The sequence below is a fragment of the Primulina tabacum genome, chromosome 14 (assembly GCF_025594145.1).
Source record: "Primulina tabacum isolate GXHZ01 chromosome 14, ASM2559414v2, whole genome shotgun sequence".
Classification (NCBI taxonomy): domain Eukaryota; kingdom Viridiplantae; phylum Streptophyta; class Magnoliopsida; order Lamiales; family Gesneriaceae; genus Primulina; species Primulina tabacum.
Window position 1 is genome coordinate 36,921,318 of NC_134563.1, and position 13,019 is coordinate 36,934,336.

The 13,019-nt window shown below is 35.2% G+C and overlaps 1 protein-coding gene across 1 annotated transcript; it reads left to right on the forward strand.

The window, feature by feature from the left end:
• The first annotated feature begins 701 nt into the window (after positions 1-701).
• On the forward strand, positions 702-12,173 carry LOC142524271 (exocyst complex component SEC3A-like). The gene is made up of 25 exons (XM_075628166.1): positions 702-980; positions 2,158-2,228; positions 2,583-2,663; positions 2,792-2,859; positions 2,952-3,054; positions 3,620-3,768; positions 4,507-4,624; positions 4,960-5,064; positions 5,341-5,442; positions 5,584-5,721; positions 6,275-6,403; positions 6,498-6,578; positions 6,682-6,756; positions 7,366-7,539; positions 7,646-7,799; positions 7,877-7,941; positions 8,051-8,221; positions 8,298-8,377; positions 9,159-9,240; positions 9,938-10,035; positions 10,130-10,238; positions 10,382-10,450; positions 10,906-10,971; positions 11,048-11,137; positions 11,854-12,173. Exons 1-25 carry the CDS (start codon positions 803-805, stop codon positions 11,962-11,964), a joined length of 2,667 nt encoding a protein of 888 aa, XP_075484281.1. The 5' UTR covers positions 702-802; the 3' UTR covers positions 11,965-12,173.
• Positions 12,174-13,019: the final 846 nt, after the last annotated feature.

A 13,019-nucleotide genomic window follows, 5' to 3' on the forward strand; every position in this document is an offset into this window, starting at 1 on the left:
CTTCAGCTTCAAAAAATTCAACAATCATTCGCTAGCCCTTATATCTACAAATATATATATAAATATATATATATTTATATATATATTGAAATAGTAGAAATAAATAATAGATTTAGGAAATAAATAAAAGCATTTACAACAAATTTATTACTAAAAATCAAATAAAATATTTCTAAAAATTAAAAATTATATGTTTAACAATCGTTTGGTTTGTATTATTTTACCTAAACTTTTAACGAGACCTATATTTTTCGGTTTGATCAATTTTAATTCTGATCCAAGCCATGACCGACGAAAAACTGATCTCAACCAATTGTTTGATTTGGTTCAATTTTTGTTCACTTTAATTTATATCACAAGACAATTTAAATTTCAAATATTTAAAATGTGACATTAAGTAGGGGTGAACATTTTTTACAAGAGCTAATACTCGACTCGACTCGACTCGACTCGATTGGCTTTTTTCGTGTTCGGATATTAAATTATATAAAGAATTCTTTTCTAATAGGTTTCGGATCCTGCGTACATTTGATCCTATATATTAATTTTTAGTCTCTTTTATGTAATTCAATATTTAATATAAGTAAATATAAGTCCAAAAGCAGGCAACGAACGCGGTATCAATTCGATTATTTACTTCTTGAAATTTGTTTAAATTTACTGTTTTTGATTTTGTCGCCTTTATGCGGCACCGTTTTATATATATAAAAAATTAATCAGCTGTTGAGCTGAAAATTCATAGAATTCAGATCAATAACCATCCTTCCAATCTGATCATTTCCTCTAGAGAGCTGAGACGAAAATGGCGAAATCGAGCGCGGACGATGAGGAGCTGCGGCGTGCGTGTGAGGCGGCGATCGAGGGAACCAAGCAGAAGGTAGTGTTGTCGATTAGGGTGGCCAAAAGCCACGGGATCTGGGGCAAATCTGGAAAGTTGAGCCGCGGCCACATGGCGAAGCCTCGCGTTCTCGCCATCTCCAGTATGCTTATCCTATTCTTTCTGAGTATATGGATATTTTGTTTCTTTACATGTGATTGTACGGATGTCTATCATTTGCATTAAGCTTACAAGGATTTTTATGACCGATGTTATTTGAACACTTTGATCAGTTTTTGGAGTTGATTGCTTTGACATAATTGGTTCGAATTCTGTTTTTGGATTTGTGTGCTAATTAGCTTAAAAATGGCTTCTCGAGTTTCGGTGAGCCGACAAGACCTCACTTATTAGCGGGTGTCTATTGCTAACCTTATTGCTGCTTCTTTTTTTGTCCCTGTTAAAGGTTGGTATGCTGATACCTTTCGGTATTTTATGGAAGAAACTGACACTGTAGTTGTTCCATGTCAACCGTAATTTGAAAATATTTGATATCTTCCTGCTATATTATTAGCTTAACGGAGATTCTGAATGGTTCTTTTTCATGGTTAACGAGAGACAATTTGATGCTTCCCTGCTATCCAAGTCAGTGTTGTTGTTGACAGAAGTTGATTGGCAGACCTGTTTTTTACGATTGTGCCATGAAAAATAGAAAAAACAAGTTTTTTCTTCCCAGCACTTCCTTAGCAATAGGCTTACTCTGAAAAAAAGCTGAAACTTCATCAACATATTTTTTAAATTTTGTAAATGACATACAAAGATTCTTGTCTGATGTCATCTGTTTTTTACTCTTGTTATGAAGATAGTTGGTAGAAGTGACACTACTTATTTTTTTTATACAAATACAAAAGATTTCCTATGATGGAAAAATACTAAATTTTTTCCCCATAGTTATTAATGCATCTAGGGCCTCTAGGCTGAAGGCTTAGCAAACTCTGCACTTGCGCCTTGACGCAAGCTAAGACATCCCCTCTATAATGAGAGTGTTACGATGAATTGCTTTTAAGGTTCAGGGTGCATATTAGTGTGATTTAAATTCGATGATAGTAAATTGGCAATCCATTTGTGCTCATAGACTAAAAACTATATTTTTTATTGTCATTTGATGGCTTGTAAAGTCCGTCTTGAATTATATCTAATGTAATCCTCTTCGAATATTTAGATTCTAAGATATCATTCTTTTTTATGCTTTATCTCAATCAATCGTGTACCTTGTGCTACTACTATATCTATGCACCTTATGTTTCTGTAACTATCATGTAACTCCATTTAATTCCTTGCAGCAAAGTCAAAACTCCAGCGCACCAAAGCTTTTCTTCGTGTATTAAAATATTCAAATGGGGGTGTTCTTGAGGTACCTAACAATGTCTTGGTTCTGGGTTTCTTTGTTTGTTAACTTTATATGATTGTGTACCGTTTTCAAGTCCATTTCGTTTGGGATATGTATGGTGCTTCGCTAAGATTGAGAAAACATATTGGCAAATCATGTGATTGTTCTGTGAAATGATGATTGGCTGGTAAAACATGCATACTCAGAAAATCTATCAACAGTGCTGAAATTGAAAACCAGCGGTTACCAGTGGAGTTAAGTTTAGTTTCTATATATTGTGGGCACTTTCTTGATTTTAGCAAAGTAATCTCTTCATGTAAAGTACTTATTTCAGGAATGTTTACAGTTTGTTTAAATAATTTTCCCTTCTGTCTATAGCCTGCAAAGTTATACAAGCTCAAACATCTGTCGAAGGTGGAAGTTGTGACGAATGATCCAAGTGGATGCACTTTTATGCTGGTAACTTCTATAAAATAGCTGTTCCATGAATATCTACTTTCTCTTGGCATTCAAAGTTGCTGCCCATGCTATAAGCTTCTCTTCTTCTCAAATATTAATCTCACCAAATTTATCCATATTTTTTGAAGGGTTTTGATAACCTTAGAAGTCAAAGTGTTGCACCACCTCAATGGACAATGCGCAATGTTGATGACAGGTATTCTTACTGCTGGTGCAAGTGTTACTCATTATTTTGCACATTTGTCCTATGATCCTTTATGTTGTTTACATTATTGTTTCATGTCGTAGGAATCGTCTTCTGCTGTGCATCTTGAACACATGTAAGGATGTGTTGGGTCGTCTTCCTAAAGTTGTTGGTATAGATGTTGTGGAGATGGCTCTTTGGGCTAAGGTGCATCATTTCTCAGTACACTCACTTCACTTTGTTATATTGTATGAGAGAAACAATTCCTATTACACTTGATATCTAGTGGTTTTTGGTCATTAAGACTGGAGGACTATTTATGTGGCATTCACGATGTATGTTTACCTCTCTCTGATTTGACGGACTCATAGTGATATTTATGGCTCATTCTTCTGGAGGAGATGTTGATGGTCTAATTTGTATTAAACGTCTAGCATCATGTAGAACTTCTGTATTGATAGACGATAAGTGTTCTCTGCATATTTTTATACAGTGTTTATAAGCTCAAAGAGATGCATTTTTTGACAAATATAAAGTTGTCAAATAGAAATATATTTATTAATTTTCTATTCGAATATAAATATTCTGCTATGTGCTGATTATTTACATAAATTTGAAACTAACCTAAGCTTGGTGAACATCATCTGCATTGGCAACAAGAAAGATGAATTGTTTCATGATTATGATTATCTTATGATTTTGATTTGTTATTTACTTATTATTTTCACCATCTATAATCTAAAACTTGGAGTCTGCATTACGCTTTTTACAGGAAAATACACCAGCAATTACTAAGCCACAGGGAAACCTTCAGGATGGGCCTATTACAGAAACAGTCACAGAAGGTGAAATGAAAGTGACTGTTGAAAGGGAACTTGTATCTCAAGCCGAGGAAGAGGATATGGAGGCTCTTCTAGGCACGTATGTACTTTACTTTTGGAGTTACAGTAAATTTACTCCATTGGGATTATGGAATGCTATGTTTAACGCGCTCTCAAAAAGTAAATACAATGAATGCTATGGTTTAGAAATGAAAATTTGTTTTGGGAAAATTGTGATGTACTCAAGCATAATGTTTTTTTGCACAGTAGAGGGATAAGAAACTTCTAAGTTCATTGAATCTTCAGAGAAGAGTGCCTTATGATGTAATGTTATTGAGATGTGCTAGTCCTAGATGCATGAGAGAAAGTTGACTTAGTGTAATAGTTAGGTCTATTTTGGTTTGTTGTGCTGACTTGAGAGGTAAAATGGATTATGCTTAGAAATCAGAGTTTTGAGTGTGACACAAGGGGCTACGCTGACTTGAGAGGTCAAATGGCTAATGATTAGAAAATTAGAGTTGTGTTTGGGACACAAGGAGAGTAATTATCTTATAAAATATGAAGATCTAAAATGAAGGACAAGTCATAGAAAAACGAGCAACCGAGCAACCAACCCATTAAGGAAGCCCTATTTATAGGATACTATTTTGATATTTAAAAGATCACATTATCTGTATTTGTGCTGTACTGAATAGATTGGTTGATTTATCATGCTATTCTCATTTTAATCGCCTATGGCAATTTGAGCTAGGCCTCTTAACTCCTTGTCCTTTTGTCAGTACTTTCTTGTGTTACTTGAACCTGGAGCTGATGTTATTGATAACCACTTGACTTGCAGCTATGTCATGGGAATTGGTGAAGCTGAGGCATTTTCTGAGCGTTTGAAGCGAGAGCTCCAAGCTTTGGAAGCAGCAAATGTGCATGCAATTTTGGAGAGTGAGCCTTTAGTAGTTCAGGTAGTTTTCAGTGCAAGTTTCTGTTTTCTCACCAGGATATTGTTTTCTAGTATTTGGAATTTGAATAATTCTCATCGTTATCACCTATGTTCCAGAAAGAGATCTTTTTATTCTCCTCCAGATTTATCATCCACTGCCGGAACTAAAGTAAAAATGCTGCATCTTGGTGCTGCATTTATTTTTTAAGGTTTTTCATTTGCATAGAGAAAACTGATATCCATATTTTACATCTTTGGATGGGTAATTCAAATACCCCAAGTTGATGGCTGGCCGTGTGATATCCTAGAACACAAATTTATTTGTGTATTTATATCCTTTTTTTCCTGTGTTTTCAGGTATTGCAGGGGCTTGAAACTGCCACCAACTGTGTTGAAGACATGGATGAATGGTTAGGTATTTTCAATGTCAAGCTGCGGCACATGAGAGAGGACATAGAGTCAGTATGTATCTTAACTCATTGTTATAAGACAAGAAATTGTTTATAATTATGCTCGTTGTGATAGGATTTGCAATTTATGTTTGCTACCTAAGTTTAGCTCCTATTTATACATTGAGCAAAATCCAATCTCATCAATTTGTCTTCTGCCCATGTTACCGCTGTTACTAAAGTATTCTGAACTGATGAAATCATTCCAACTAGTAATTTGGAACAACTTAAAAAATGTGTGTTTACCTCTCTTTTCTTACACACTTTAGTAAACTTCTGTGATGTGCAGATTGAAACTCGTAACAACAAGTTGGAAATGCAATCGGTGAACAACAAGTCATTAATAGAGGAGCTTGAAAAGCTCCTCGAAAGACTGCGCATTCCTTCTGAGGTCTTTCTGTTGTTACTTAGTTCTTTTATGAATTAATTTGCACTGTTTATGTTGGATGGTGTGGAAACCTTTTATCCCCAGGCATAGGACATTGTACACGGCATTTTGGGTTATCTGTTTTTATTTTCCATTGAATGGCAGTATGCGGCTTGTCTGACTGGGGGTTCATTTGATGAGGCTCGCATGCTTCAAAATATTGAAGCCTGTGAGTGGCTAGCTAATGCTTTACGCAGCCTTGAAGTGCCCAAGTTGGATCGCAGCTATGCAAACATGAGAGCGGTATATAACATTTCTTGCTTCCCTCTGCTTTGTTTCTAACCAAGTTAGTTTCAAATGATATTTTATTTTAAAATGTGGTAAAGCATAATTGGATTCTCCCATCTGAACTGATGACATCTTTGTTCTGTTATACTGTTGATCAACTAATAGACCTTTGCATGTTTAAATATTGGTCATAAATTCTTTTTGTAATAACCACGTCATGGTTAATTCTTATTGTTTCTTTCCATTTCACCCTGAATCCATATATACTTCCCTTTGAATTTCACTGTGAAAGACTATAGCAGGGCAGGCACTTATGGTTCTGTTTATATGATTCACATGTATTATAGTTTGTGAAATTTAAATAATATATGAAGCTGGCCATATCATGAAAATCCGTTGGTCACATTAGGGTAAAACCTGCTTTTATAACATGTAAAATGGAAGCACTAATTGTATGTAGTAAATTTGTGTTTGAAATTTTTTAGAAGGATTTGCAGTAAAAAAATTTAGGACCATTCAATAGTTTTGGGCATTGTTTCTATCAGAGATTACTGTGAAACTCTTTCAGGTCAGAGAGAAGCGAGCTGAACTTGACAAGTTGAAAAATACTTTTGTTAAGAGGGCATCTGAGTTCTTGAGAAATTATTTTGCTAGTTTGGTGGATTTCATGATAAGTGACAAGAGTTATTTCTCTCAGGTAATATGATGGAAAAGATGCTTTGTTTTTAACTATTACTGATCAATAGAATGAGTTATTTATTTGTTGCTGCTTACCACTGGGTTTACAACAGCGTGGACAACTGAAGAGGCCCGATCATGCTGATCTGAGGTACAAGTGTAGGACATATGCTCGTCTTTTGCAACACTTAAAGGTAAAGCAATGAGTTTTTTGCCAGTAACAGTCTGTTTGGTGTCCTAGCCTACCTTTGTTCCCTTTATCACCTCCTAATTCTATTTCAATCTTTTTTTTGACAGAGTCTTGATAAAAATTGCATGGTCTCATTAAGGAAAGCGTACTGCAGCTCGCTGAATTTGCTTGTACGCCGTGAGGTTAGGAAATGGATGACATATTGTTAATTTTCTATTTGTTTACTATCTTTGATATCATTATTTTTTATTTATTTGGCCACGTGTTGACTTAGAGTTAGGTTTTCAATCAATTGTTATTCCTTGATTAGGTTTTCCATGAACAGTTGGAATTGCTTGAGAAATATGAGAAGGTTACAGATGATTTTATGTAGACACACACTTACACTGCATTGATGATTATCTTCGCGATGATTAATAAGTTGGAATCCACAATTTTTCTAATCAGTGGTTAATACTTAATAAGATGTTTTATAGTTAGGCATTATTCTTTTTATTTGTCAACATTTAGAGTGCAACTCCACTTTTCCTAAAATTGTTTACTTTTACTCGTCAGTAAACAACTCTATGACTCTCTTTTCATATACGTATACTCCTCTTGAGCCTGATGAATATGGCATATACAATCAATGGCGTGGATAGTCAAACTTCTACTAGGACATTCCAAACTCAATTGATTAACAACTCATCATATGTGCTACGGGTCTTGTGAGTGTTTAAGCATCCATTTAGGGTCTATAGATCAATATTCATGTAACTCATTTGAAACGTGGTTTTAAACTTCCATGCCAGGCTCGCGAGTTTGCCAATGAACTTCGCGCAAGTACAAAAGCATCAAGGAATCCAAATGTATGGCTTGATGGTTCTACAGGGTCTAATCAGAATGCAAATACTTCAGATACTTCAACCGTTTCTGAGGCGTATGCCAAAATGCTCACAATTTTCATTCCACTTCTTGTGGATGAGGTTACCATTAGACCTTATAAACTCCCTCCTTCCGTCCCCCTCCCTCTGTCCCTCTCTTGTGATCAGTTGAGTACTTCTGAGAAAATTAATTGTTTATAAATTGCAGAGTTCCTTTTTTGCACACTTCATGTGTTTTGAGGTCCCAGCACTTGTTCCACCGGGAGGTGTTACCGATGGGAACAAAGGTGTACCTAATGATACTGATAATGATAATGATGATGATTTGGGTATCATGGACATTGATGACAATGACAAAACTGGTAACTGTTCATAGTTTGGAAACTCTTTCTTGGTCCATGCCATTTGACATTATTCATCACTAATTCCATTTTGGTAGGTAAAAAGTCTGCTGATCTTGAAGTATTAAATGAATCCCTTCGTGATTTGCTTGATGGAATTCAGGTTTGTTTAGTTAGTAACCTACATTTCTTTGAATTACATGGACAATTTTTCCATGGTCCTATGGATTATGGAAATAATTATCCTCTGCTTCTACATGTCGACTTTTTAGGAAGATTTCTATGCGGTGGTGGACTGGGCATACAAGATTGATCCTCTACGTTGTATATCTATGCATGGAATTACTGAGCGCTACATTTCTGGTCAGAAAGCTGATGCAGCAGGGTTTGTCCGAATTTTACTTGATGACCTGGAAATTAGAATTTCTACGCAATTCAGCCGCGTAAGTAGTAGTCCTCTTCTCATTTGTCCATCTGAGTAATAATATTCTTCTGCATAAAAAATGTTCTTTATTTCAGTTTGTGGACGAAGCTTGCCACCAGATTGAAAGAAATGAGCGAAATGTTAGGCAGTTAGGAGTCTTGTCATATATACCTAGGTAAACTGAAAGATTCCATTCTTGTAATTATGTTGGTAGATTCTAGTTTGAGGATAACTGCTTTCTGTTGTGTTGGGAAAGGAGTTTCAGTGCTTTATGCAACAAGGCTGTATTTATTCTTCTTGACTATGAATCATATGATAGTGCTTCGTATTGCTTGTTTTATTTTGTCCTATTTTAGTTTAATACTTGAGAACTTTGGTTAGTTTAAGGGTATTTCATGTTCAGGAATCAGGATACTGGGGACTGGTTCATAGTTCTGAAAATAATTCTACCATTCATTTCTAAGAAGTTCATATCCACTGGTGAATTTTTTAAATCCTTTAAAATCGGTTCTGTTGTCACTGCTAGTCAATTTCCCTGTACTGTAATGTTGAAGCTGCCATCAGCTTGTATTTACCTTTGATATTTTGTGGAATTTGTTACCAAGATATTACTTTTTAGCAACTCTGAAAATTTGAAGGAATGTCTTGACTTTATTGTTCCAAAATTTGACTCTGCAATTAGATTCATTCAAATGTTAGGTTGGTTGAACTCTAGTCTAGGGGCTATTTTTCACTAGATGCCTAATGTACTGAGAGGAAACCCTCTAGTTCAATTCAGGATGTTGGCCCTTCAATGTGGAAAATTACCTGGCGTTGCCTACTTATTTCACCTCTATCGTGGGCTTGGCTTTGTGTAAAAGGGGCTGCAACGATGCATGTGACTGCTCATGGGTTCATTTCATTCACTACCTTATTTTTTGTCATTCATAAATTTATATGATTTGGCTTTTGTTTAGGTTCTCTACTCTTGCAACCCGTATGGAGCAGTATATCCAAGGACAATCAAGGGATTTGGTTGATCAGGCATACACAAAAATTGTGAGTACTCCCCTCACGATCATTTTTTAACATTTTAAAGATTTACTTCTTTTGTTAACAAATGATCCAACTATATAGTGGCAGAGCAACTTTGTTGAGCTTAATTGCATATGCATCAAGAGTGTGTTTGGCTGTATATACAGATAATTTTATGGATGGTATCTACAAAGTTCATGTGAACGAGACTTTTTTTTAATTTGTGAATGAGACTCTTTTAGTGAAGCCTGTTTTGTAATTTTTTTAAAATGGTAGTAGAGAATGCGAACACGACTTCAAGTACTCTTCTACTGGTTGACCCACCTGGTTACCTGGTTTGTTCGCACTTCACAATAAACTTTCTACAAACCTTACAGAGAATCTCTCTCTTTTCTTTTTAATGAAGTGAGCACAGTTTGTTAATTTGGCATGGTATGTGGCAAATATTCTCAATGAAGTATAACTTTCACTATACAATTTGATGAACTTTAGTTTTGTGTGGCTATATTGGCTTCCATTCAGAAGTAGTTGAATGTTTTCTGTCAGTGGAGGAATCTGTCTTTTTAAAATTATCTTAACTTGCTTAGACTTTTATGTTCTTGAAAGGGATCAGCTTTCATCTGCAGTCTTATGTGCTTAATGATTTTTATCTGGTTACTCTTTTCCTTTAGTTAATGTTGGTGCGTATTTTTCTGAAATGGTTGAAAACATTACATTGCAGGTCACCATAATGTTTGTGACATTGGACAAAATTTCTCAGACAGAGTTAAAATACTCTGATATTTTGCTATTAGAGAACTATGCAGCATTCCAAAACAGGTAATCAACTTCACATGTATTAAGCTTAAAAATATATTTTTTAGCTCTCTCTCAAACAAACCTTTTATACTGACAAGCTTGGTGGAATTTGCAGTCTGTATGACCTAGCCAATGTTGTGCCTACTTTGGCAAAATTTTATCACCAAGCAAGTGAATCTTATGAACAATCTTGCACACGCTTCATAAGTACAATCATATACTATGTGAGTTATCAATTTTATATTTTATAACTTCTCTGTTGCCTAACTGCTGTATATTGCACATTAGATTTTAAATGATTTATTAGCATTGTTTTTGTCAAAAAATTTCACAAAAATTTATACTGATTCTACTCTCTCAACTGCAGCAATTTGAAAGGCTTTTCCAGTTCGCTCGTAGAATTGAAGATTTAATGTACACAATCACGCCAGAAGAGGTTAGTATCTGGAGATAGAGGATGACAATTTTCATCATACTCGAAGATATGTGATGATACTTGAATGGATCATGATCATTTCTACAGCTTGGGGTGAAGCATTTTTCCTGCTGATATGCACAGGACCACGAACTTTTAATGTTTATTTTTATCACATGTGAATAAAAGTACTAAACTGTTGTTATTGAGCCATGGACCACTGGTTTTGTGGCACTGTGTCTATGAGGATGGAGAGAGGTCTCAAGTTTGAGATCCTAGATCCCCACCCCTCCCCCAGCTATAAAATTGTAGTCATTCTGCGATACTTGAACAATGAACTCTTCAATAAAATAAAATGCTGCTTAGCTTAAATGGTTCTGGATACATGATTCGATTATCAAAACAGTGGAATTATTATGTCCTTGAAGAGTTTATCAAAATTCGGGGACAAAGTGTAAATTTTGCAAAATTTACAGATTCCCTTCCAGCTTGGACTGTCAAAGATGGATCTGCGGAAGGTCGTAAAATCAAGTTTGTCTGGGGTATGACAATTTACTGACATTGAGAATCGCTATCTGGCTTGAGCTGTGGTTGCTGATAATGCATTTGTTTTTGTAGGTTGACAAATCCATTAGTGCAATGTATAAGAAATTGCAGAAGAATTTGACCTCGGAGGAATTGTTGCCTTCCTTGTGGGATAAGTGCAAGGTATTTCTTTCTCATATGAAGAATGCACCATTTTAACAAGATATTTCACAATCATGATCGTTGGTTATATTATTTTTTTATTGCACCTTATTTATGTAACAACCAAGTCCTGAAAGAGATCATGGAAGGACGTATGATCTCCGAAATGTGTAGAGAACATTCTTATTATGATGTGGATGGACTTTTTACCTCAGTAAGATCCTATTGAGATGTATCTTTAGTGGACAATTTATGCATAAGAACGTTATTATTCCTTTTAATATTTTGAAAAAGGAAGAACTAATTCATAGCTGGATGAAGATAAGAAACACTGTTTACGTATGCGTGATTTGAAGTAAAGCGTGTCTGCTGCATTGAGATGCCTTGTCAATCCAATTCAACCTCCTTCTTGTGACCTGACCAATTCCCTATGCATTATCTTAGAAAATTAGAAGCTTTTTGAATTGACCGAGTTGTTTACGGTACATTTCAATGTGTCCGCTATGCCCCATTTTTTAGTTTGGAGAGGGGATTGTTACAATTACTTTTTCGAACTTCAGACCCCGTCCCAAAGTTTGGTATCTATGTGTCAGATGCGATACCTTTTTTTTATTTTTTAGGGAAAGTTTCACGCTGTTATGTTAAGGAACTTCTCATGCTATGATCCTTGCCCTTCATATATCGTGTTCCGTATATTATTTCTCTGAATTGATTTACAACGAATTACATTTTTGCAGAAAGAGTTTCTTGACAAATATGACAGTTTTGCCCAACTCGTTGCCAAGATCTACCCGAGTGAGACCATTCCAGCGGTCTCTGAAATGAGAGATCTCTTGGCATCAATGTAACAGATCGACCATTTCTTGTAAAGTTTGGTAAATTTTTAGTTGTAGGGTTGTTTGGTTTGCTCGATTTGTACGCCCAATTTAATTTATTCCTTAGAAGCCTTTTAGTTACGATGAGGCATTTTTGAGGTCTTGTATGTAGCCTTCGGAAGGTATATTCTTGTTAAATCTCATGTTCCATTGAGGCAGTATAAAAAAATTTCGTTGTTACACACTTCGCTGATGGTTGGTCGTCTCTTTCTTCGTCCCTTTCCTTGTGTTCCAGTATTTAGTCTCTTTTACTCACTTAGCCTGCGGACCAACTGAAGCTATATTCCAGCACTAGTGGATCAGCGATCTGCTTGCTTGAACATGGTGTTGAGCTCGATCCCCAGCACTCGATTACAAGCTCGAACTCAATCAAATTAGGCAGACTGGTATGAGGAAATTAGATAGGAATGAAAGGAGGGCGATCCCAACTCATTGATTAGCGAGTAGTCAGTCAACGGAGATGTAATTCAAGAAAGGAACGAATTTTAATAATAATAAAAAATTGATTTAGAGTAGGAATGTTCATCAGTTGGTTTGATTTTACACAATTTTTCAAATTTATCATCCAAATTTGAACATATAAACTTCTATTCAACATTGTATCCAAAATATATGTAATAAGGAAAAAAATCGATTTTGTGTTCGGTTCAATTTGAATTTTCAATTTCAACCAAAATTTGAACACCTACTAAAAGATAACTCATGGTTTAAGTGGGAACTTTAGCCGTAGGGTTAGAACAAAATAGTGGAAATTTTTCTGAAAAATACCACTCAATTCACACAATTATGGACGAAAATTTTCTTGTTTCATCTTTCTCTGACCATGATATAAATTATATACAATCTACTTTCACGCTTGACATATTCTTTGAAGTCTATTTCAAATCGCCAGGTCTGCAACTCAAGCAGAAGATTCAGTTCGGTCTCTTAAATTTTCTCCACGTGAATTGAATTTATAACCGATGAGATTGTGAGTCACAAGAAAATAAATAAACCAAAACTGCTAATAATAATAATAATAAATGAAA

Excerpts from the sequence above, each read along its gene's own strand:
- LOC142524271 (XM_075628166.1), top strand. The coding sequence starts at position 803 with ATGGCGAAATCGAGCGCGGACGATGAGGAGCTGCGGCGTGCGTGTGAG. Across the intron at positions 7,800-7,876 it reads TGATGACAATGACAAAACTG|GTAAAAAGTCTGCTGATCTT; the intron begins GTAACTGTTCAT and ends CCATTTTGGTAG. Across the intron at positions 9,241-9,937 it reads ATCAGGCATACACAAAAATT|GTCACCATAATGTTTGTGAC; the intron begins GTGAGTACTCCC and ends ATTACATTGCAG.